At 40.3% G+C, this 25,493-nt stretch overlaps 1 protein-coding gene across 6 annotated transcripts in view; it reads left to right on the top strand.

The window, feature by feature from the left end:
- Positions 1–25,493, top strand: part of HECTD4 (HECT domain E3 ubiquitin protein ligase 4) — a 132,596-nt gene that overhangs the window by 77,083 nt on the left and 30,020 nt on the right. For all 6 annotated transcript variants that reach the window (XR_012647977.1, XM_075012390.1, XM_075012387.1 and 3 more), the window contains exons 23-48: positions 391–495; positions 1,546–1,709; positions 3,333–3,566; positions 3,876–4,068; positions 4,262–4,366; positions 4,787–4,875; positions 6,101–6,276; positions 6,892–7,027; positions 7,175–7,316; positions 7,446–7,612; positions 8,904–9,050; positions 10,014–10,198; positions 12,018–12,171; positions 13,419–13,699; positions 14,098–14,287; positions 16,614–16,695; positions 18,373–18,575; positions 18,740–18,875; positions 19,799–19,981; positions 20,078–20,248; positions 20,648–20,817; positions 21,272–21,387; positions 23,899–24,002; positions 24,278–24,439; positions 24,534–24,682; positions 25,333–25,412. Coding sequence is in view for 5 of the 6 variants with exons in the window: in XM_075012390.1 (XP_074868491.1) it covers positions 391–495; positions 1,546–1,709; positions 3,333–3,566; positions 3,876–4,068; positions 4,262–4,366; positions 4,787–4,875; positions 6,101–6,276; positions 6,892–7,027; positions 7,175–7,316; positions 7,446–7,612; positions 8,904–9,050; positions 10,014–10,198; positions 12,018–12,171; positions 13,419–13,699; positions 14,098–14,287; positions 16,614–16,695; positions 18,373–18,575; positions 18,740–18,875; positions 19,799–19,981; positions 20,078–20,248; positions 20,648–20,817; positions 21,272–21,387; positions 23,899–24,002; positions 24,278–24,439; positions 24,534–24,682; positions 25,333–25,412 (4,024 nt within the window). In the remaining variant the exon portion in view is untranslated. The remainder of the gene's footprint in view (positions 1–390; positions 496–1,545; positions 1,710–3,332; positions 3,567–3,875; positions 4,069–4,261; positions 4,367–4,786; positions 4,876–6,100; positions 6,277–6,891; positions 7,028–7,174; positions 7,317–7,445; positions 7,613–8,903; positions 9,051–10,013; positions 10,199–12,017; positions 12,172–13,418; positions 13,700–14,097; positions 14,288–16,613; positions 16,696–18,372; positions 18,576–18,739; positions 18,876–19,798; positions 19,982–20,077; positions 20,249–20,647; positions 20,818–21,271; positions 21,388–23,898; positions 24,003–24,277; positions 24,440–24,533; positions 24,683–25,332; positions 25,413–25,493) is intronic.

Raw genomic sequence — 25,493 nt, 5'->3', positions numbered from 1 at the left:
CTACCTAGAGAGGTAACCTACCTCCTTGGCCACAGGAAAGGAGCTGGTGATTATCACCTTACCAAAAAAATAAAGAACAAAATGTGTTGGAAATTTGTCTTCCTCTGCTGCCTGTAATTGTAACCATAGCGACAGAATCTTTCCTTTGCCCCTCTATAGATAGTGAGCAGCAAACCCTAACCAAAATGAAATCACAAATGGATATTTGCATGAAAAGGGGAAGAGCTTAATTAACATACATAATTGGAAATAGAGAATTCTTAAAATAAAGCAACTGTCATTATTTTAAAAATTAATCCATAAAATAAGCCAGTTTTATTTTTTTAAAAAGCCTGTTTGCCTTGTTTTAAGTGTCTTTTTTTCCTCTCCTCCCTCCCTCCAAAATTTAAGGTGGAAGGGGATACAGTCACCTTCTCCTTTGAAATGAGGAGTGGCCGGGAACACAACACTCCGGACAAAGCTATGTGGGGCTTCGCTTGTACTGTCCGAGCACAGGTACTGTCATTACGACCAATGTTCTTCGATGCACTCAAATTTCTGATTTATATTGCATACGTTATTTTACATTTGAAAAATGTGGTTGTACTTATGAAAAACATAGATGTTGGACTCAGGTTTACAGAATAGCTGTTCGGATGGCCATTTCTTTACGACGTAAGGGTGTTTTTGTCTTAGATCTCTCACTTCATTGACTGTGTGTCATCCAGCACAGTTTGTAGTATGATTAGGCTTTAGAACAATGGGTGACAATTCTAAGTACTTTCCCCTTGTCTATTATGAAGTGATGCTGAACTTGTGGAAGGCCACTAGATATCCGTCCAGACTTGCAGAACATAAATACCATGGGCAGCGAGGGGTCGAGTATCTACTAATAAGCTGGACATCAGAGGTATAAAAAATAGGTAATGGTTTTAGGACAGAGAAAAGGACCAGACTTGAGAGGAGGGACAGGAAAGTGGGATGAAGTACTAAGAAGAAAAATGTATATCACAGTGCTCAAGAGATGAGACAAAATCTGGTCTAAGAGAAGGTAAAATGGGGCTTTCAGAGATGATGGGTGATCTGCCTTCAAAAATAATTAGTTCCTTTGGGTTATCTGGTTTTCAGTTTTGTAAGCACATGAATTTACTAGTATTCAAATTCATTTCTTCTGCGTGCTGTAAACCCTTGAATTACGCGCGGGTTGTGTTCCTGCAACCCCCATGTAACTCGAGTGTTCACGCAAGTGGGTGGGGAGATGGGAACCAGGCTTGCCACCTGGTTCCCAGCTCCCCTCCACTTGCAGACCCAGGGCTGGTCAGTTTCCTGGCGGCATCAAGTTGCACTTAACTCACATTAAAGTGAGTTACGCGCAACTTGAAGCTGTGTATATGGAGGATTTTGCTCCACTGATTTGTAATGTTCTCTAAGTAAAAAATAAATAATGTTGTCAGAGTTTGAGTCTTTATGACTCTGTGATATGTATGGCATATTTTGAAGTAGATTGCTTGAAAATCAACTTTGAACAGAATTGATAATTGTGGTTTATCCCTGTCAATACTGCAGGAGTCTTCAGAAGATGTGTCAGGAGGACTGCCTTTCTTGGTTGATCTGGCATTAGGCCTCTCTGTGTTAGCTTGCTCCATGCTAAGGATATTATACAATGGACCAGAAATTACCAACGATGAGGAAACATGCCAGGAACTCTTAAGATCGAAACTGTTACAGAGGTAAAGAATGTTACTTTTAATCTGAATTTAATTTGTGTTCAGTGTAGTTGTGGTAGTGGGAGGGTCCCAGACTATTACAGCAGCAAGGTGGGCCAAGTAATATCTTTTACTGGACCAACTTTTGTTGGTGAGAGAGGTACTCTTGGAGCCACATGGAGTTCTTCTTGATCTGAAGAGCTGTGTGTAACTCAAAACCTCGTCTCTCTTCCCAACAGAAGTTTGTCCAAGAAAAGATATTACCTCACTCACCTTGTCTTTTCACTTAAATTGCATTTTGAAGCTCCATAGCTTTCAGAAAAGGTAAATTTGCTGCTGTGCTTAAGCCAGCTATTACGTATCAGATTGTTCTACCACTTTTTTTATTTGCATGTACAACTAGCTCAGCAATGCTATTCATGCTGTACAATTACTGGAGAGAAATGAAATAATCTCAGTAGAAGCATAGATCTTTTCTTTACTAGAGCTGAGTGAATATTGGAAAGTGTATTCTGTGAAAACTAATTTATGTTTTACAGGAAACTTCCATGTAGCCAGGTTCATTGCCTTCCTGTGTTAACGTCAGCAAACATTTTAAGCACCCTAGTTACACGAGCTCCAAATACTTAAGAAAAGTTACTTCTTAGCTCCAGTTCTTGAATATTTGGTTTGTGTTTCATTGTACACTTCTCAATGTGTGCTGTTAGCTAGTTAAATAAATTGGGACATTTTTAATGGCTTGACTTACTTCCAAGCATTGCTTGAATTACAAATATTTCCTTAGAATATAAAATGGTAAATTTGTGTTCTGTGTGTTTAGTAAGTTACAGCACATATTGTAAAATGGGTTAAAGTATCGAACATTTGAATAATCTGTTTACAAACATTTCTTTAAATTAGCGAGTTTCAGAACGGTGTAATCTGTCACTGAAGACAAGTGGTGGCTTTATTTAGGGCAGCATTTCTGGCAGCATTTTTTGAAGCTTTTTAGGAGCCACAAACTAGGACCTTGGTCACAGTGGACTCTTCTGAAAAGGTTGGGCACTGAGGGACAACTGGGGCAAACCTTCAAAAATGCTTCCAGAAATGCTGCCCTAAATAAAGCCACCACTTGTCTTCAGTGACACATGTGATCCAGGGTCTTCACAGATCCCAAAGTGTGGTGAGGTCGTTCAGTACAAATTATGGACTTGATTTGCATTCGTTATCTTTTTTGAGCTTCTCTTGTTAGCCCAATGTCTTCTGGAGAGGACGGTAGTCATAATCCATGAGAGAGACATGCTCTGCACTGCGGGATTTTGGTTTGATTTGCGTTTTGTTCCTAACTTTGACCAGTGACAGTTCAGTGCAACCTTGGGATGAAAGATGTATCAAAATTTGACGCTGTGTAGACTGCATCGAGTTTATGCATTACAATTTGTATCCTGTTGTTTATGTCTGTGGCACAATTGCCATTGGTTTCAGTGTGTGCTGTGTCCCACCGTTATGAAGCACCAACCTCTCTCTTTTGTCACGTTCTGAAATAAAGCCAGATACAACATTTTTAAGGAGGGAGTTGCGCTAGGCCTTCATCAACATGAGTAGTAAGAGCTAGAAAGAAACTAAAGACTCTTTAATATGGGCAACTGTTTATCTTTATTTTCTCAGATGTCAGTGGCAGGTGGAGGCCAATGGGGTAATATCACCAGCCCTCACTCCAAGTCCTTCTCCGCTGCCTCTTACTATAGATGAGGACCAAGAATTCACATACCCTTCTGATGTTCTAGTGCCTCCTGTCGGACATTACTTTGATCTACCTAGAATCAGGTTACCTCCAGGAATCATGATAAAACTCAGGGAAATATCTGGACGTGCTCGGCCCCAATTTAGACCTAGTATAAAGTGAGTAATTGTTTCCTCAGCACCATTTTGCTAAGTTTTATTTTATTATTATTGAAACTGGTACGCAAAGTGCTGTTAAATGCAAAAAGCAAACAAAAGAAAAAATATTCTTCAGTCCCTCAGTAGTGATTGAGGTGTGATATTTTCAACAATAATATTAAGCACAGAAAATATCAGATGGAAATAGATAATTCTCAACTCTGTGCGGGTTTCATAGATCCTAAAGCAAAATATCATGACTATCTTGGCTGGTGAACTGTAAATATAAATTATGTCCTTGCTGATCACTTCGGTTTCCATCTGTAACAGGGATGTGATTCAGCCAGATGTCATGGAGGAGATGGTAGTTTCATGTGTTATTAAGCATTTGAACTTGGTTGATGCACTCCAGTCCCTCATAAACTTCCAGTATCAGGAAGAACATGCTGAAGAATACGATTTGCTCTGTAAAATTATGGGAGAGACTTTTAAGAAGCTAAATGCCATGGAAAGACAATTGCAGGTAGGCCTGCTAAAGTATACCTCCTTGAAACCCTTAAAAGCTTTTATAAAGTACTTAAGGTAGTACTAACATAGAAATTAAAAAAAAAAAACGGAACAAAAAACTCAAAATGCACTGGAAAGCCTCTTTTCTCTTACTGAAGCTAAGATAATTGGATGCAGATGTACATTCAGTACTTTTGTGTTTTTACTAGAGTGTAGCTGAATTGGAACAGAGATGGCAGAATGAGGTAGATGATGCCATACATGGGAAGCTAGAAAACAATGTTCCATTCTTTTATGATTATCATTTCAACGAGGTAAGCATTGCATTTATTCCATTCATTCATAGAAATAAGAGTTTATCTTATGTTTGCATTATTGGGCTGCAGTATAATTACTCTTTTCTAAGTTTTTTTTAATGTGTATGTTTGTTAGTACTAAAAATCAGAATACATGCTTTTGAGGTGTCTCATATATATTGTGACAATAGGAGTTTATCATAAACATCAATCACTATTGATTTTGGAGTAGATTTTATTAAGAATTTCAGAAGAGTAAGAGCTCCCAAAGTGTATTATGATTTCTCAGAGTCTTTATCTGCATTAAAAAGTTGGCTATTAGCTATGAGTAATTCATATTCCTGATTTGTAACTATGGACACCTTTTAATGAATATGTGTAGGGAAAAAACCCATGATCCTTCTTGATTGGATACACTTTCATCCTGTTCTTCTCTAGAGCAAAATGAAAGAATTGGAACTTCTATGTTCAATGAAAGAAATTTCCTTTGATGGAAGCGATCTTGAGAATATGGTCCTGTCATTGAGGTTAGTAACTGGATCTGTTAGCTGAGCATTCTAAGTCCTGATTCACGTGAGGTTCTTAAGTACAGTAAACTTTTTTATCTGGTATTCATTCAGCTGGCACTCTGAAATAACTGGCACAAACCTGATGCCACTTCTCCTTCTGAGAGCAGAACTGAGCGCTCAAGCAACACCCCACCCGTTTGGGGCTGGCCTGCTGAGCCCTCTGCCTGCCTCCCTCAGAGCTGCTGGAGGGGCTCCCAGGCCCAGGACTGCCATGGTTGCCCTGGGTGGGTCCCTGGGGCTGAAGCTGCTCCCGATGTTACACTCCCCTGCTGGCTCCCAGACAAGTCACTGGGACTGGACCTGCTGGAGGAGCTGCATGCCCTCGCTGGCTTCTAGCCCTGGGGCTGCTAGCAGGGCTCTGTGCCACCCAGCCAGGTTTCCAAAGACTGGGGCTGCCGGTGGGGCTTTGTGCCCCAGGAGGCTGCCAACTGTGGAGCTGCCAGCAGGGTCCCCTGCCCATCTCCATGGATCCTGTGGCTTTGTGTCTCCTAGGATGTGTCTTCCTCCTTCATGTGGGATCGGATTTGTTGAGTGGGAGCTGGTGCTGTGGGATGGGAGGAGCTGAACTTTGTTATTGGGGGGCCTCCTGACCCCAACCTGTGCCTCCCCCAGCTGCTCTCTGTTAACCAGTATATTTGAACATCCTACAACCTCCCAGTCCTGGGATTGCCAAATATGAAATAATTTAGTGTATATCCATGACTTCAATCCCATGCAGCCGTACTGACTTAGGTGAGACTACCCACAGGTTTAAAGTTAGGCCTGTGATTAAGCATCTTTCCAAATCAAGGCCTAAATTTTGTGTGAAAGGTCTCCTGTGATTTTTACCTACCATAGTGAAACAGAAGTCTTCACTTGATTGTTTGGAAAATAGCATTAAAAATCCTCTCCAAATTGCTGGTAACCGTGCATAAAGAGGGTCATCTTGAGAACAGCCAAGTTCCTCAATATTTGACATGCTGGAGACACAAATACCAATAACTATTTCTGGAAATCATGTAAAGGGGAGGGAGGAAGAAGAATCCTGTTTTTTGTCTATTTGCTACATGAATGTTTCTTAACTCAAAAAAAAAAGTAAGGCTTACAAGATGGGCATCATTAAAACTTTAGCCATTTAGATATGTTCTGTCAGGAGGCATAAAGAACAAAGAAACTTATACTGGTTTTTCATTCACCTTTTTAGAGAGAAATTTTTTCAAGAAGTCAATTCTCTGATTCAGAAACCCTCACATCCCTTGGCTAAAACAAAAACACTGGTAAAGAGCTTAATGAATAGAGCAGAACTGCTGTTGCATGTTACTATTGCAGCACAAGCTGGTCTTACAAGAAGTATATCTGGTACCCCTGCTGAGACACCAGGTATCAATTTATAGTGCATCTGATTACTAATGCTGAATGTTTGCTATGAATATAAACAACACTTTTAATTAATCTACTGTAATGCCCCTTAATCACATTTCCCTACCTAATTTTCCTTTTCCACTTTAACAAACTGTGCATTTGTTTCTAGGAGTATTGAACTATGCTTTTGTTTACTATATGCATACCAGTGCCACCGTGTTACCAGCATAGCTCTGTGAATGGAGTTAACTCATTTCAAAACCAAAAAGGGGCATTTGCAAGCATGAATAACAATTATATTGCAAACATAGGATGTTAGTCTTTTTAATTTCTACATTATATAGCTTATTTTTAAAAATATAGTAATTAGTCTTCTGGTTGCAGAATCTAGAATCATTTATCAATGAGAAAAGAAAGGAATCAGAGGTGATTTGGCTGAGGGATACTGGAATATAACAATCTCACATTATAAGTATTTCATTATGAAACTATTATTAGATGGTGTGAAGTAAGAAGGTTGGTAGCTCATCTACCATAACCTTTTATATCAGAGGTTGCCTTAACCTAGAAACTGGCTGTAAAAATGAAACGAAGAAACCAGCAGTGACAGAACTTTGTTTTATAACATTGCAGCCTGTAAGTCAGCATCTGAAACGAAAGTGATATCTCATGCTGTCCGCCAGCCTGTCTTCCTTCGTAGCATGTCAGCACCTTCTGACCTAGAAATGATTGGAAATGAAGATTTGGAGTTCACTAGATCAAGCCAGAGGTATGCAGATGCTGGTCACTGAACTGCTGTGTGCAACACCTGAAAGTACATTCTGTATTTCTGTAATGTACCAGGACTTAAGAAGAAATTTTTTCGTTAATGAGTCCATTTTGAAATTCTCTAATAAGAAGTGCTGTTTTCCCATAGGCGGCGCCACGTTACTAGTCATAGAAGTAGCTCTTTTACTCTTCTTCAGTCTTTGACCGTCGAAGATAGCAGAGATAAACCTACGTACAGTGTCTTGCTAGGACAGTTGTTTGCCTTCATTGGGACCAATCCTGATCAAGCGGTATGTCGCATTCAATATGCTAAATCTTTATATACTTGAGCACAAATGTACATAATGTCCATTTTTAATCTAAGCTGAAAGATACCAGTGTGGGGCTTATGTAGTAAAACGCAGACAATTCTTTATTAGGTATCCAGTAGCAGTTTTCTGTTAGCTGCTCAGACCAGGTGGCGTCGTGGGAACACGAGGAAACAAGCACTGGTGCATATGAGAGAGCTCCTAACAGCAGCCGTTCGGGTTGGTGGTGTTACACATCTTGTGGGTCCAGTGACGATGGTACTTCAAGGCGGACCAAGGTAAGTTGTTCCTGAGAACTTTGTTAAACTTGGGACTGAATGGTGTGCTTCATGCACAAGGAGTTGTACTGCGTTACACCAACAGCAGCCAACGAGATGACTGTCTTTCCATGACTAGGGCACAAGTTCTCAGACATTATATTATATTATATTATATTATATTATATTATATTATATTATGAACAGCCCTCTTACGAGGTATCTTGGAATTCCTTTTAATATTTCCCACGGTACTTCAAAAAACTGCTAGGTCCTATTGTAACTGCCAGCAGAGGGTCTGAAGCCTGGAACCTCTGAATCTTAGTGCAGGAGCTCTACAGTTGGAGCTCAAAGCCAGCTGGCTCTCAGCTAACACTGCAGAGGAGACTCATTCTTTCTCTCTGTAAGTGGTCGAGATTCCACTACATGGGCTAGTGAACCAATCCCCACGAGTTTGAGCCAAAAAGCTGTAGAGGCTTATGCACTAAGCTCCAGACGGCCCCGGTTTGAGTCCACTTGTTGGTGGTTATCTTGTCAGAAGGTACAGGTACAGTAAAGTTTTTTGGGACACTTCTGTTTCAGGATTAGCTGCAAGTGATTTAAGTAAATTCATCTCAGAGGATGACTAAAGACAGGGAAAGACGTAGGAATTTCACCCCAACATCCAGATAACTGCTGCCTCCTCTTAGCCACTTAATGACCCGTTAGCTGAGAACTGCTGATGTAGGAGAATTGAGTGAGCAGAGACTTGGATTTGGTGTGTGGTATGTTTTTGCTGCCCGATGGCTGTGTGTGGGGAGAGGGGAGTAAAATGTTCAGGTGTTTTTGTTCTTAGCAGTTGTATAATGCATTTTGAATTAATGGCAGTAGCATGTGGACCATGTGAGAGAGATTCTTTTATGCGTTTGATTTTAAATCTAAACACACACCTAATAAAATGAATTGATAAGATCCGAAAGAGCGGATTCCATGGTATGAGATAAGAAAACTGGATTTAGATTGCTGTATCAAAAAATTTTTGTGTAACTATAGAAATAAATTCAACCTTTTTTTTTTTTTTTTTCCAGTGTCTGGAGCCAGTTTCACAGCTAGGCAGTAGAGCCAGAATGGTGATTTTTGTGTGCATTATTTTGCCTTCATTTTGAGGAGCAGAGCAAAAAGGCTGTATTTTGTAGCATATAGAATGTCTTACATTTTTATATAAATCTGGTGTAGAATTGTTTCTACATCTTTCATGAATTCTTTCAAGTTGTCGTGATTTTAATTTTACTTGCCCAGAGAGATGTTATTTTAACTATTAAACTTCCAACAGAATTGAAGAACTCACTTGTGGTGGAATGGTGGAACAAGTCCAGGAAGCTTTTGGAGAGACTATGACCTCCGTGGTTTCATTATGTGCTCGTTATCCCATTGCTTGTGCAAATAGCATTGGCCTCTTGTGCACTATACCATATACAAGGTAGGAAAAATTTTGTTTCAAGAAAGAGAGAGAAAAGAATGAATGGTTAGATTCTTTTGATACAGTTGTGCTATGTAGGCAAGTGTTGCATAGAATGGAGTGTACTTTATTGTGGGGGATGAGGGGGTTCATTCCCTGTAAGTGGCATGTTAGAAATTGAGTGTATTGGATCAACTCTGAGAAATGTACACAATTCATTGTTGTCAGTACAAGCTTCGTGTGTGCCTGCAGGTGGATTATGAACCATTTTCTTCCATAATATTTCTCTCTCTCGCACACGCACACGCGCGCGTCCTGTGCTGATGAAGATTTCCCTGTACTTAGTATCCTGATCTTAAAATTATCCTGTAATATCTCCTGACAGAATAAACACGGGGTTGGGCACTCGGAGGGCCTGAGTCTTGGCTCTATCGCTGATTATTTCTGTAGCAAAGGGCAAGACACTACAGCTTTCTCAGTTTTCCTAAAGTAAGCATAGTACCTACCTATCTCTTGGGATGTTGTGAGGGTTAATGAACATCCCAAGTGCATTTTGAACCTGTAAAGTTCTATATAAACATAAAATATTACTTTTGTTAATGGTGAGGCATAAAATAAAGATGGTTAATATATCTTCCATTTTTAGCAGGTAGCATAACTCAAAATGATGCTGTGTACATAGGTGTAATGCTTATAATAAAGATTTAATGATGTAAGTGCTTTATATAACATTTAATCTTCTACTAGGAACAGCTTGGTATCATAATCGTGACTCTCAGGAATAATTCTGGATAACAAATTAGCGAATATCCTGTTCCATTTTGTCCCCACTAAGCATAAAGTATTGGAGGAGGCATTGAATTATCCAATGCCAGAAATGATAAATACAGTACGTATGCTGAGAAATGTGGGATAGCTTGTGTAAGTAGAAAATGCTTGAGAAGTTCCAGTTGTACAGCTTTAATTCTTTATTTTTCTGAACAGGAGTGAAGAGAAGTGCTTGGTACGCAGTGGCCTGGTGCAGCTTATGGACAGGCTCTGTAGTTTAAGCAGCCAGACAGAATCCAGCTCGAATGAAAAGCAGACTAAAAAACAAAAGGTGGCTACAATGGCTTGGGCAGCCTTCCAGGTTCTAGCCAATCGCTGTGTTGAATGGGAAAAAGAAGAGGGTAGGATCAATTTTGGCAGTTTCATATTGTATATTTTAAAAGTGATGCTAGACATGGAATTAGTGTAGGAGAGGAAATAGCATATGATTTTCAAATCTTGCATTGACCAGCGACTGATGTCTTAAAAATAATTATTTTTATTAGGAACTAGAAGTTTTGCCCATCGTTGCTCGGGTCCAATATTGCTCAAATCAATGTTTTGCTTTTCTTCATTTAAATCATTGTTCTGGGCATGAAGCATGCAGGCTGTCCCAGGGAGAGAGGACGACCCAGCCCTCTCTCACCACAAAAAGTTGGAGTGGTTAGGCAGGCACATCCAGGAGAGGGGTGCATGTCCTCTAGGTGGGAGACAGACACAGAGACATGCGAACCGGCAAGCTCTCTGAAATGTATAGTAGATAGCTATTCCTTTCTCCACCCAGACCCCCTGCTGACCCAGTGGGATTATATCTGTCCCAATCCCCATCTCTGGTCCCTTGCTGCCAGCTGTGGTCATCCTGCAATATAACTGTCCCTCCTACCACAGCCCTTCTTTTCTATTTTATGAGAAGGAATCAAATTCCAGGCATATCCCATTGTCCTGGGACAACAAAATCCTTCCCTTGCTTTAAGATATAATAAGAGGAAGCTGCACATCAAATTTGGTGGTCCTGGCACTTAACATTGAGGGAGGGGTTCTTGAACAATTAGGTTCGAATCACTTTGAGATTTACAGATGGAAACAAGGCCATCTCCAGACATACTCAGAGTATGTAGTTGTATAGGGCACCACCCCCTGTTCTGCCTCCTAGCTGTGACAGCCCTGAATCCCCAGCTCCAACTCCCACCCCTGCAAGCTAATCTCCCAGCCCCACCTCCCCTCATCTCAGTCCCCAGGCCACTCAGCCCCAGCCCTTTGCCTCCCACCCCCTGTGCTGACCACTCCCCAGTTCTGGTGACCCCTTGGCCCCCTGCTCCATCTCCTGCCCGTAGCTCTGGTGGGCTGCACCACTCTCCTTTCCACCTGTTTGCCCACCAGCCTCCCTGTCCTGCGTCTGCCCCCATACCTCTGAGCACAGTCCCATACACCCACACACACACTGCAGTTGCCGCCCAGCTCTCTGGTGGGGCAGTGGGGGATACAGGTGCTTGGGTTGCATAGGGCACCTGAAGTCATAAGGACAGCCCTGGATGAAAAGCTTTGTGGAACAGTTAGATGGTGGTATTATTATTATTTATTTTAAAATGTTGAGATGGAATTTTAAAATGAGTAGAGGAGCTGTGTTTTTAAATGAACCAAGAGAAGTTTTTCATTACAGAATATTTTCAGGGGGAAAGGCTTGTATGGCTTAGTATCAGGTGTAATCAATAGTAAATGCAATAGCTCAGCTTCTTCCTTGATGTAATGGAATAATTTTGTCATTTCAATTTTTTTTTAATCTGATGACTTGTTATTGGAAAAAGTTCTGTTGGCACTTGTATTCCTATATGTATATAAAACCAGTGTGTATGTTTATAGACCCACCTGAAAGTTTTGGAGCCTGTTTTTTCTCTAATTTTTGTCTTTATGTGACTTCAGCAAAATTACCTTGATGGAAAACTTATCCACTTAAATATTATCCTTATAAATAGAATAGTATTTTCAACCACACAGTATCCTAAGATTGCATGTCCATTTGCTACATAGAAACTAGATGCTATTGCAAGCTTGATCTGAACTCAGAATGATTTTTTGTAAGCAATTACTGTATTGAAAATAAATGCCTCTAGGTTTTTCCACTATGTAACTTTTTTATCATGTACACATTTACATTTGCACACTTTTGCATTACCTTTGAAGGTGGTTCAACAGAAGCAGTTCATTCTGGTCTGGCTCGTCAGGTCTCCAGTCTTCTTACCAATCATCTGGCACGAGCTACAGAATGTTGTGGTAATCAGGCTGCTGGAAATGATGCACTACAGGATGTTCTTAGCCTTCTTAATGACCTGTCCAGGTACTGGAGGAATGTTGCTAATCATATTTTAATGGATTACTCTCCATTTTTGGAAAGCACTTCATTTCCTCTAATGGAAATAGTAAAGATATCTTTTTCAGTGCTATTATGAAAGATTGAGGCTTATTTGAAATGTGGCCTGCAGCATAAACATACTTGTGATAAAATTTCAGGATTAGTACCTTGCTGACAGCAGGTGACGGTATGTAGATTTCCAGCATTACTTTTTAAAATTGCAAACTATATTCGGTCTGGCAGAGCTTTTGTTTGACAACATTAATTAACCACCTTGTATCATGTGCCTCCATATTTTTAAGATCTGTGCTTTAACTGAGTAATATTTTATTCATTAAGAATGAAAGCATTCAGTATAATGCCATTTTAAACCTGGTTCTGCTATCCTTGATATAATTTTTGTTAATCTCAATAGGAATTGTACACTGGGAACAACTGCAAAATTGATTATAGAGACTGCAATCTCGCATAATGTTTTTGGCATCTTACTGCATATGGAATCTTATTGATGAAAAATGATACATGGCTGCAGTAATACCACAGTTAAAGAACTTTTTTGTATTTTTCCAGGACTGTGCAATACATACCGAACTAATGTAGTACTTACATGTTACAAAGGAGATTAGTGGAGCTGAGCAGTAGCGCCCTTTACTGTTGCTCTTACATTTATCAGCTTTGGTGCCTACAGAAGCTTTCTTACATTTTCTTTAGTTGGAGGGTTAATGGGACTAACTAGCAATATTTAAACTCTTTTGCTCTAAAATTTGTTATGAAATTTCCAATAATGGAACAATCTTTAAGAGCTATTTTGTGAGGGATTATCTGGGAAGCAAACATTTTTATGGGAGTTGTATATAGGAAGCTAAGAGAACAGAGAGAAATAATGGGGTGTCGTTCCTCTTGCATTTGAAACTGATTAGGACTCGGAAGAACCATTTTCTGTTTAATTTTTAAGAAAGGGCTTTCATAATACCTTGTATTGCCATAAAGTTCCTTTTACCAGTAGCAAGAATGTCATCTTACAGCTTTCATTGAGTTGCAACTCACTTTATCGCTTATGGCATAATAAAATTATGAGTCTCAAGGTGCCAGTTGATTCCTAGTTGATTCCTACAAGACTAACAAGGCTGCCCCTGGAACCTATCCTCTTACCATTTGTATTTGATTCCAAGAGTATAATTTAACTTTCCTGTCTGGCAATCAGAGATATAACTCTGTTCTCTTCTTTTCAGGAGCCACATAGGTAAAGCTATCCTAAGCCAGCCAGCCTGTGTATCCAAACTTCTCTCACTGCTTTTGGACCAACGCCCTTCTCCAAAACTCGTCCTTATAATCCTCCAGCTGTGTCGTGCTGCTCTTCCTCTCATGAGCGTAGAAGACTGTGGAAATGTTGAACTGCCCCCGTGGAGTTACTCCGTGCCATCCCTGAACGGTGAACAGGGTGACCCCAGTGACCCAGCCTCCAAGATCGCATCCCTGCTGTTAGCAAAATTGGCGGATTATGTGGTGCCAGGTGCTGACAGTTTCTTCTGTCTAAATGTTTGTTCTTAGTATGTGTAGTAAGTGTCACACAAGCGTGAGAAATAGTGCATGATTGTGCAAGAGGCACAGGTATGCTAATGATAAATGTCTATTAAATGCAAGTGTTTGGGAGATTAATGCCCTAAAAACTTAACAGCAGGATGATTTCAAATATCTCTTATTAAACATGTTTCTAAAATTCTTTTATTCTGACCATTAGGTGTAATTCAGTTTTCAGAACAGGGCGCTTGTTATGGCCTTGTGAAAGAAAGCTCAGACAAATTCAAAGGCAATGCTTTTAAGCCCAGAAAAGTTTTTTTTTAAGGAAGTCAACTTCAAAACAGTCATTGAAAGTATCTGACTGTTGCGCTTCTTCCTTTCTGCTGGAAGGGTGTCAGACAGTTCTGTCTCCAACTGCTTCTGAACCAGATACCACTTTGGCAAAAACCAGCCCCAAAAATTCCATAAAAGGAGACAAGGACCCTGGTGAAGAGAGTGAGGCAGTGGATGGTAAACTTTCTATTTTTATCCACAAACGAGAAGATCAGTCATCCCATGAAGTCCTTCAGCCCTTACTGAGGTAAGTTTTGCTCAGTAGATTAGAATTAACAAAGCCATTCAGGTATTTCCTTCTTTTATTTATGTACCACATCAGAGCAATTGGAGGATTGTGTGCTGGAGATTATTTAAAAAAAAAAAAGAGAGAGAGAGAGAGAGAATTTGAACATACTTGAGGAGAAAAGCAAAATGCTTATGCTGTTTTGTTACTGGTCATAAACAGTGGGATTTTTATCCAAAAGTGCGTTCTGGTGGTGATGTACAGCTTACATAAATGCACACCGCTGTGTTGAAAGTTAAACCACAGTTCCCAAAATGTGGTCCACTGATGCAGACACCGTCAACTCAATCAAACTTCCATTTATACTTGACTTATGGAACAGAGGAACAAAAGTCTTTTTACCAGTTTGTTTGTGTGTGTTTGACAGTACATGGACTATAGTCAGGTTCACTGCTTTGTTGATGGTCAAATGAACTTCAAGTGTAAGTCTCTAGCATAATGACCTTATCTGTGTACTGATCAAGGGGAAGCTTCTATTCATATTCTCCTCCAGCACCTGCGAGTGTGTGTGAACCAGTGACCACCGAAGCAAAGCTGAAACTTCGGATGCAAATATGCAAAGAAGGAGGGAGGTGGTAGAGGAGTTGCAGCTTGTTTTGAGTGTATTGCTCTTTGATCTACTCAGAAACCACAGCAGGGGAATAGAAAATGTGTTTTGAAAGTGACTAAATACAAGACCTACTCCTTAGAGTACCAGGCAAATTTGAAGATCCTCCTGTTAGTCCCTATCAAGGTTGTTCCCCACTCTGACACTCCACATGTAGAAGGTGGGACCCCACAAGAGACCTTAAAAATACCTTGCGTCTTTGTGACTTGGGAAGCTTTTAAACACAAGCTTAGATTCTCTGATCCTGGGAAGCAGATGCCTCCACCCAAGTGAAAAAAACCCTTTTTAGAACCCAGGAAGACACACTTTGGATGTCTCCCTGTGGCATAACCCCGAGGTCTTAATCCTCCCTTAGGAGAGAGCTTGAAAACAGAGTGGGAGAAATTAGACTGCAATCTGATCGCTGACCTTTCAGGCTTAGGCATGTATTGCACAGACCCTTCTCTTGGACACAGGAATCAAATGATTGCTTTAAAGGTGGTTTATTAACAAATCAAAAGATACACATGATAAAGCAGACTTGGTTGGTAGGTATTACAGAGCAACTAAAAAACGTAAAGTAAAGCACAGAGAATTACTTCCCTAGGATTCAGTTTAAAAGGTGCAGTGTACAGGGGGTACATCAGCCAGCCTGAGAAGTCCAGCATCAAACCCAAAATAAGAAAGTGACCTAAATGCATCTGGTTAAACACTTCCTTCCTACTTATATCAGTGCAGCCCAGCTCAGGCTTAAATCGTATCCATCTCTCTCTCCTCTGGCCACACAAAAGATAGGAACCCTCAGCAGGTAACTGCTTCAATTCAAAAATTCTCCTCTCTCTTCTCCTTGGTTCACCTTGTTGCTTGCCAACAGCCAACCTGCTCTTTCTGGGTTTAACCCTTTACAGGCATTTGTTTATGACCTTCCCACAACACAAGGTGATATTACAAATAGTAAAATCACCAGAAGAAAAATGTTAAACTGTCACTCTAAACAAGGTCCTCCATTAGAATAATTCCATTGGAACTACTGAAGTGATCTTAGTATTGAGTTATGCAGACTTAGATTTTGATCTCTCTCAAACTCACAAGAGACCCCTCCGAAATAAATCCAGGATGCTGGAAGAAGTGATGTTGGCAGTTCATTACATGACACCCCTTCCATTTGAGTCGCATTTGAGCCAGTGTCTCAGGCAGTGTTGTTAAACCGTTCCTGTAAGCAGTGCTGTCTTCCAGATGAAATATAAAAGCCAAGACTCAGGCATTCATGGTCATTAAAAGAACTTCTGATGCTGGTTTTTTTTTTTGTTTGTTTGTTTTTTTAATATAAGCGTAGAATTAACTGCAGTAGCGTGGCTAAATTCCAATGTGAATAACTACATTCTACAAACTTAAATGTCTTCTACAATTTCAGTAGAATGCTTATCTTCTCATTGTGTGTCATTAGCTCTTTAGAATTGCTTTTATACTAAGCAGCTCCACTGGAGAGAGAAGTCTTTTAGTACAGAAGAGGTTAAATTACTTGTGTAAATAAAGATTATAAAGTGCTCTGAGATTCTAAAGAAATCACTTCTAAGATCAATGTTAAGATCACTACAGTCGTTCTAACAATTCTGAAGAACAAAAGGAAAATGTAGGACGTTTAGTGCACTAGTTTTACATAGTACGGCCATATTTAATGTTTTATTCTCACATTTATAGTAGTTCAGAAGGTCGCCCATTCCGGCTTGGCACAGGAGCGAACATGGAGAAAGTAGTGAAGATGGATCGGGACATGACTAAAGTAAGGAAGCAGTAAAGATAATTATTTAACCTCTTAGAAGTCATTTGACCAGTGGTGGACAGTAAATTTTGTTGAGAGGCCATGCCAAGAATTTGGAAAGTGCTCAAGGGCTGCACTCTTCCATGATATTAATGGAGGAGGGGTAGGGTCTGGGAAGGAGGTTGGGTGCAGAAGGGAGCTGAGGGTAAGGAACTGGGATGCAGGATGGGGTGTGGGTCTGGGAGGGAGTGTGGTTGAAGGAGGTGGTTGTGATCTGGGGCAGGAGAATGGGATGCAGGAGAGGGTGCAGGGACTTGGGCTGTGACCTGGTGCAGGAGGGGATGCAGGGGTTTGGGCAGGAGTGGGTTTTGACTGTGGGCAGGGGACTTGGGGTTGTGAAGGGGAGCAGGGGTTGAGACCTGGGGCAGAGTATTGGGGTGCAGGGTCTGGGAGAGGGAGTGGGTGGTGGGGGAGCAGGAGACTTGAGTTACATGGGCTTGGGGGGCAAGAGTGGTGGGGGCAGAGAGTTAGGGGAGGGGAAGGGCTGGGATGCCAGGGGCAGGCTCTTGCTGAGAGACTTGCCTGGGTAGCTCCTGACCAGCAGCCCTGTATCCAGCTCTCTGGGAGCAGCAGCCCAAGCCCACTCAGAACTGCAGCCTGCTCCTTGTAGCTCTCTGCTCCAGACATAAGCTAGCCAATGAGAGCTGAGATGTTTTGCGATGGGGCAGGAGCAGCACATGAAGCCTCCCCCTCCCTCCCAGCCTCTGGGGCAGAACGCTACATGAAGCGGGAATTTGATAAAAGTGGTGTCTGGCTGCTCTGTGCCCAAGGCTGTATCTTGCCCACTCCAGCGTTACAGTCAACGTTCTCCCTATCCTAGTGTTCTTAAGCCTTCTGCAAAAGAACCAGAAAACTAAATTTAATTCTCTTCAAAACAGATACATTATTGCCTAATTGATATTTATATTAAATGGGTGAAATTCAAGAAAACCTGTTAGTAAACTTCAGCATTATAATGATGTTACTGACATATATGTGTGTGAATCTTTGAAAAACAGGCGTTGAATTATTCCAAAAGTGTTTCTGTCAGTGCTTTCTCAAATGTGTTCTTTCACAGTATTTGAGACCGAGTTTCACTGGGATGGAAGTCCATAAAAAGTCAATTTCAGAGCTCATGCTTAGAGCTCACGCTTTTAAATTCATGCTTATGAGTAGAGCCTTTTTTGTTTTGTTTTTGTTTATAAAAAAAAAAAAAGCTGGGGGGAAGCCCACCCCACCTCCTAGCCAGTCCCACAGCTGCTGTTGCTGAGGTGCCAGTACTTAGTACTGACACAAAAAAAGTGCTGCTTATGATTATTTGCATCAGTAGTACTTGTGCATTCTGGCGTGGTTTTGTTTGTATCTGACCAAGTAAGCTTAATAGTCTTGAATCCATTCCTTGATCAATTTTTCGATTTAAAAAAGAAAAATAGAACTCAAAAGAAAAAAACAGCCAAATGTAAATAATGAATATAGTTTGAGGAAGTGATTTCTTTGATTTTACCACAACCAGACGGGGGGGAGGTCTAAAATTTGTGAGATTAATGATTTCTTTAGCTCTAGCTAGCTAGGGTGGGCAGGGTGGGGAAGGGGGGTGGTTTGGTCTGAAGAGAGCTAATTAAATAGTCACTTTGAATAGGTTCCAAATTTCTTTTTCAGAGTGGCTGCTGTGAGGTTATTACAGAAGAGGCTGCTGCAGCTCTTCGGAAGGCTACCAAGTGGGCACAGTCTGGATTAATTGTCAGTGTCGGGCCACCTGTTGAATCTGTTAGTCCAGAAACCAGTAGTGGGCTGTCAACTGGTGACAAAAAGAAAACAGCTCAAACCTCCATTTGCAGGGAGAGGAATTCTGAACTTGCCAGGTAGAATCTTGCTATGATATTATCAAAGTAACTTAGCTTCTAGGAATGTAAAGAGTAACTATCATAATCTTACATCACTTGTTTTCGGCAGTGGTAACAGTTGGAGCATCTCTGTCTGTCGTGTTTTGAATTATTGGGGCAAGTGATATTTTTCTTCTATACAGAACAGATCCTGTGCGCCCATTTATCAGTGGCCATGTAGCAAACAGTATGGCAGCAGAGGTGATTGCTCTACTTCACAGCTTATTGATGGCACCAGAATCAAATGCAGCTCAGATATGGACAACAACAGCTGAAAAAGTAAGCAAAGGAGGATCACATGTCTAAATGTACGCTGCATGATATATTCAAGTGTATCCATTGCAGGGCAAGTTTTAACTGTTGGCATGCTCGAATCAGTTCCTTCCTCTCCTGCTTCCTTGTTGAAAATATATTTCAAAATTGTCACGATCCAAGGAGATACTATCGCCTAATAGCTCAGCTAGGGCCCATCTGCAGTTTCAGAGAGTGCAAGTACAAGATGTGGGAGGGGGGAGAAATTGTCAGAAAAGTTATGGAAACAAAGACCTGACTGCTGATAAAGGGCAGTGTTACATTTTTTTTATACTTCATCAGAGGTGGGGAAAGTACCGTAAAAGTTACTTGAGCAAAAGCACAACTGCTTTCACTTTCTGGATACTTGAGTACAATCTAAATATGGTGCGTGTACATAGCCATGTGTACTTTTACTCAAGTAGTTTCCCAGAGGGGGGCCCCCCCTGAACTTGTACTTAAGTATATTCTTCCCCCCAGAATTTGCACTTTTATTCAAGTAAATTTTGGGTACTTTTTCTCTTCTGTGTTCTATAAGCCTGTTTATTCAGGTAGTTTTCCTGGCTTGACAAACTAATCTTCTCTCACTCAGACCCCTAAGGGGCCAAAATAGTGGCTTGAGAACTAAGTCTGTGCTTCCAGATCCCTTGGCATACATTGTGGCTTCTCAGGCTGCATGCTGGAGAGAGGATTTTGGCTAGAATGCATGACACATCATTGCACTTCTGACAGCTACATGGGAATCAGCAATGGAATCTGGCTTTGTTGTTCGCTATTCACAGATCTGAAAGTATTTCAGTGTGCTGCTTCTTGAGAATTAAAATAGGTCCTCTAGTATATTTTTAAAAAATTCAGCTGTGACCTTAGGGCTTACACTTTCCTGACCATCCATTTCTGCTTTGACTCCTTAGGTTCTGTCTCGGGCTCTGATGTACATTCCACAACTTGGGAAATATTCAGAGAGTATCTTGGAGAATGGGAGCAGCAGTGGCAGAAAACTTGCTAAACTTCAAAAAATCGCTCGCCAGGCGGTGGCTGCCCTATGTGCTCTTGGTGGCTTTAAAGAGACCATTAAAATAGGTTCTGAAGTGCAGGTCATTAACTTCTTTTCCTTTCATACTTCTAATGAGGTGTTAGTCTGTTGATCGTTTTACAGTTTTTAAATTGTGCTTCCTTGTTCATTTTTGTAGGTTTTGGGTAGAGGAATAGCGGGAAGCATTGGAGTGGTGGCTTCTATTAACGAACAGGAAGGTATAGCAACTGTCAAATTTCCGCCTGCCAGTATAGACTGTAGAAAGACCTCACAAGCATCAGACACATTAACTATTCCATTGTCTAGGCTCTGTGTTCCGAGATCTGAGGTAAGGTCATTTTAAAATCCAACATTAAGTGTAATAATAATAACAAACTGTAATTATATAGTGATTTTAAAAAACAGCAGCAACAATCTGCAGCATGTAAAAGGCCTAATTTGTGTTTGGTTGAAGATGACTTGTGAAGTTTACGTCATTGTGTGCACATTTCATAATATTTATATGTAAGTTCTCATCTAGATAACATGGTATCCATCCTTCAGCATTTAAGGATGGCTCCATGTAGTGCATTGTGTTACCTTTCCTTTTTTGGCTCGTGATTTTGTCTGGTGTTGTTTTTGTGACAGTACAAAATGAGAATTAACTCCAGGTGATGAAACGCCCTCATTTCTTAGAAACTAACTACTTGAATTTAACTTTTTACCGTGCCCCCACCACCACCATCAGGCATTGCCTCTTCATAAACTGTCCATTACTGAGAAGGTAGTACAGGCAGTCCAGTCCATGTTGCTCCCTCAGGAGGGAAGTCTATCTATTCATACCTCACTTCCTGCAACAGGAGATGGCTCAACTCCAGTAATGGCAGTGGTTCGGCTCCTCGCTGAAATAAGAACAAGGTGAGTTTTTGTTCATTATTTATAAAGGCTCTTAGTGTACAAAGTGCTGTACAAAATGTAAATGTTACAGCCAACAGAGGTCATATTCAGGCTCGTTTTTCCTCTGTATATATTGGCATCTTGCTACATGGAAGAATGGTGTGTTTAATAAAGAATCATATTAGTTTTCCAAAGGAAATAAAATTAACTGATTTTGTTACAATGGCCTTCCTGCTATTGAGGAGTCCAAAGCCAGGAGTGGACTCAGCAACCCATTGAGCTGGGTGTTTTAGTACCATGATGTTGGGCAAACCATTTCTGCAGCAGTCCCAAAGAACAATTAAAGAAACAGAAGTAGACAAGAATGCACATTTTGTTGTGGCTAGTCCTGAAATTATTTCCATGAGTATGGACGTCAAGTTCACCATCCAGTGTACATTTTTAATGTCTTTATATCCATCTATTTTACATTAAGAGCATGCCTGGTGATGGCCCAGCTATTGGAAGACAGTTTGTTTTGTGAAGAATTCATACAACAGTGTCCAGCTGCTGTCGAAGTTCTAAACCTGGTGGCACAGGAGTGCAGCCCTGGTATGTATTTAACATGTCCATACAGTATTAGTGCTGTATGTTGTCGGTGCAATCAGATAACAGATGAGTGAGATTAATTTTAAGCCTTTATTTGGGATAGAGCCTATTATTTAAAGTTTACTATTTAAATACTAAGGAATGGAAGACAGTATGAATAGCAGTTAGTAATATAATACAATGTGGCTTATTACAGTTGCACAGATCTAAATCAATGTATAGCGAGTAATAGCTTGACTTCTTAAAATTAGGTTTTGGGTCTAAAGGCAATGGATTTACTCTGATCTCATGTCTAGTTTCCCTGGTTTGGGGTCTCATTTTTGATAAAGAATATCAGACTTTTCCCAGGAAGCTTCTCTTTTATTGATACGTACATCAGGATACAGATATACTCAGTTGTAGTCAATAGCAAAGTAAAGTCTGAATGAAATTGTGAGTGAGTTACTTTGTAAGAAGTTAGAGGTTGGACCTCCGTGGTCTGGCACAGTCAGGACCTGCCTGGTCCCAGATGAGAGAATTTGCTGGACCATGGGAGGTCCCCTGCCATGGGCCCCTGAGACAGATCATAAAATTTAGCCAGAAATGCCAAGTGGAGGAAAAGGGAGCTGTTAGGCTGTAGAACCGAATGGTATTCTGCTACGCCTCCTGTAAGAAATTAAGTGTGTGTAACTTATTCCTGTGCCATAAATTAACTTCATGCTTATGCTGGGATATAAACTTGGTAGCTCTGCAGCTTATTGGTTCAAAACTAATTTACAGTAAAACTTTCTTTATTAATCTAAATATTTGCTGATCAGACAGTCCAAGTTAAATACAAGCAAAACCAACATTTATGTAAATAGGACTTTTTTCCGTTTGCTTATCGTCTTCGACTCCTGATGGCTGGTAACTATGGAACAGCCAGAAATAAGTGACATTATTTGGTTGTATGTTTTTATGATATTAATTAGTGACAAATGTTAGTTGCAGGGGGACAGACAAGGCTGATTTGGTCATGTAAATTTCCAAATATTTTTTTAAATGTGACTGTGAATCTGACAGTCTTTTGTGACCACTGAAATGTGTTTATGAACCTTCAGGGAGACTATCAGTTACTTCTACCATTAATTTCAGCTTTTGCCTGTCTTCAAGGTTTTCCTGTCCCTCACTATAGTTTAGCAGGAATATCCAAACAGCATTCAGGTTACTCACTGGTTGTCTTTGGAACTTCTATCTTTACAAGTTGGATGTTTTTAATGTTTCACATAAAAATATATTGACTTTGTAGAATAGCTTTATGGTATATAATGCAGTTTCACATAATGAATATACTCAGTGTTCTTCATTTAAATAATACACACAAGAAATAATTAGGGCTATTGATTAGTCACAGCTACCTCACAATTAATTTTTGTGTTAATCATGATTAATTGCAGTTTTAATGACACTGCTAAATAATCGAATACCAATTGAAATTTATGATTTTTTTTGGATTTTTGTAATATACTGATTTTAATTACTACACTGAATACAAAGTGTACAGTGCTCACGTTATTTTATTATGAATATTTGCACTGTAGAAATCATAAAAGTAATAGTATTTTTCCATTTGCCTCATATAAGGACTGTAGTGCAATCTCCCTATCATGAAAGTCCAGCTTACACACACAGATTTTTTGTTAAATAACTACACTCAAAAACTTGAGCATACAAGTCCATTCAGTCCTATGTCTTATTCAGCCAAGTCAAGGCTTTTTATTTCAGAAAGGGCTGAATATCCTTCCATGTTTGATACCCAAAATCACTAGATGCTTACGAATAAAGCAGTACTGTATGTAACTTTAATAGGAGTCTATTCTATTCCTAGTTAGTATCTCTGTTGGCCTTTCTATGTTAGTGGCCAACCTGTAACTTCAAGATTTCCTTCCTCGAAGGTATTGTATGAGCTTCAGTGCATTGATGCATCTTGACTGCCTAACGACTAATAGGATGGTTTCACTGGCTTAATCAATTTCATTTGAAGCTGAACCAAGCTCATTGATTTTTATTTTAAACAAATTTTAACAGAAATAGGCACAGTAGAATAACAACAGTAGAGTGTAGGTATGAGATGTCTTTCCAAAGTGTTGATGTTAGATGCTGTGTAGTATTTCTTTACCATTCATGCTAGGTAAAGATGGAGTAACAGTCCTTAATGCAGATCAACTACTTTCGTTCACTAAAGATGCAATTTTTGTTGGAAATTGTGGGTTTTCTAATTTCTGTAATTCCTCTCATGCTTGACAATTTGACACCAATATAAGCCACTCAAGTGTAATTCTGAGGTTCTTCTCAGTTTGGGTGATTTTTTTTTTTTTTTTAAAAACTTGGAGTGGAGGGAAGTAGTGGGGGAAAGATTCATTTCTGAAATAGTCCTGCTTGTGATATTTAGAAGTTTTTAGCACTGGTGTAATCTTTAGCTCTCAAGTGACCGTCTCCCACTAAACTCCCATGTTCCCAGTAGTAATGATGTCGGTCCCGTGTGTATTGTTACAGGGGAGAGGCTTCTCGTTGTAGAAGTGCAATGTGAAAGGTTAAGAATGTTGTATCGTGATTGTGCTCGTCCCCCGCCTCCACCACTCCAGGCAGACAGGAGACAGGTAAAAATCTCAACCAAATGCTGCTTTTCTAGATTTTTCTCTAATAGATTCATTTTCTGATAAGATGGTCTGGGGATGACTGGAGCTGAACCATTGAAGTGATTTAAAGGAAAAAAAAATCATCACATTTAAACATACTCAAATGCAATATGTTGGTTATTTATTTTATATGCTGCATTGAGTATTTACGTGTTGGTCGCTGGATTTCAGTGGAATGAAATCTAGCTTGTGACCTCAAATGCAGTCCAACTAAAACATGGTTTAACTTTTTACAGCCCAAGGAGATTACTTGGAGCCCTTCTAGAGTGTTTCCACCTGTGCGAGCTTGCATGTTCTCATCACATCTCACAGCTGTGACCTTTCTGGCTGACCCCAGTGCAGGCGGGGGGCTGCCTCGTGGTACATTTATCTACGCTACTTCCCCAGTTCCAGTACAGGTAAGACATCGCAGGGATGGAGCAATTTCCATGTGGGTTTGTCTTCCATTGTTTTAAAAAGATGACCATGTTTTCTGCATGACCATTTTCTCAGGCTCCATCATTTTACTGGGAGATTGAAATTGTTTCCTACGGCGATACCGATGACGACACTGGTCCAATAGTTTCTTTTGGCTTTGCCACTGAAGCAGAAAAGCGGGATGGAGCATGGACGAACCCTGTTGGCACGTGTCTCTTTCACAAGTATGTTGCAAATGTGTTTGTTAAAAGTAACAGCCTTTTGTTCCAAAGGTTGAACCTCTCTGATCCGGAATACTCTTTCATCCAGCAACATCTGTGATCTGGGATGATTGTAGTTGTCTGGTTGACCACTAATCATGGGTGTGGCTATGTTTCCTGTGGTCCCATAAAATTTGTTTACAGCCACCAGTCCTGGCTCAAAGTACTCTGTTGCTGTTATTTAGCTGTAGTTTACCCCTAAATGTTGCTAAGATTCCAGTAAGCAGTGAAAATGTTGGTAATAATGCTAGACAATATTGACCTCCTGTGGTCTGACAAATTCTCTCATCCAGCACCAGTCAGGTCCTGAGGGTGCCGGACTAAAGAGGTTCAACATGTACATAAATAAAGCATAAGTGCCCCTGGCCTGGCACCAGGCTTGGTTTTTGTCCCTGAATAACACTGAACAGATCTTAGTGATCAATGGGTGGTTTCAGTGAAGGGGTTAAAGTTTTGAAATACAGTAAGTCTTTATGAAAATGAGGAGAGTTCCAGTTATTCTTTCAAGTGCATAGCAACCACCTGAATGCTAAATGATTGTCATTTACCATAACTTTTGCACTAGAGGGCAACTCTCGTATGTTTAACTATCTTCTTCATGTTTTCTTTGTTAGTAATGGACGAGCTGTGCATTACAATGGCTCCAGCTTGCTACAGTGGAAGAGTGTTCGACTGGACGTTACCCTTTCTCCTGGTACGTCAGAATTCAGCTGACTGACTTAGATGAAAGAGGCTTGTGCCTCTTAAATATACACAAGGCAATGGATGAACAACT

This window comes from Carettochelys insculpta, chromosome 18 (assembly GCF_033958435.1).
Source record: "Carettochelys insculpta isolate YL-2023 chromosome 18, ASM3395843v1, whole genome shotgun sequence".
NCBI lineage: Eukaryota > Metazoa > Chordata > Testudines > Carettochelyidae > Carettochelys > Carettochelys insculpta.
Note: the sequence above shows the minus strand (reverse complement) of the source record. Positions and strands in the feature narration are given on the sequence as shown.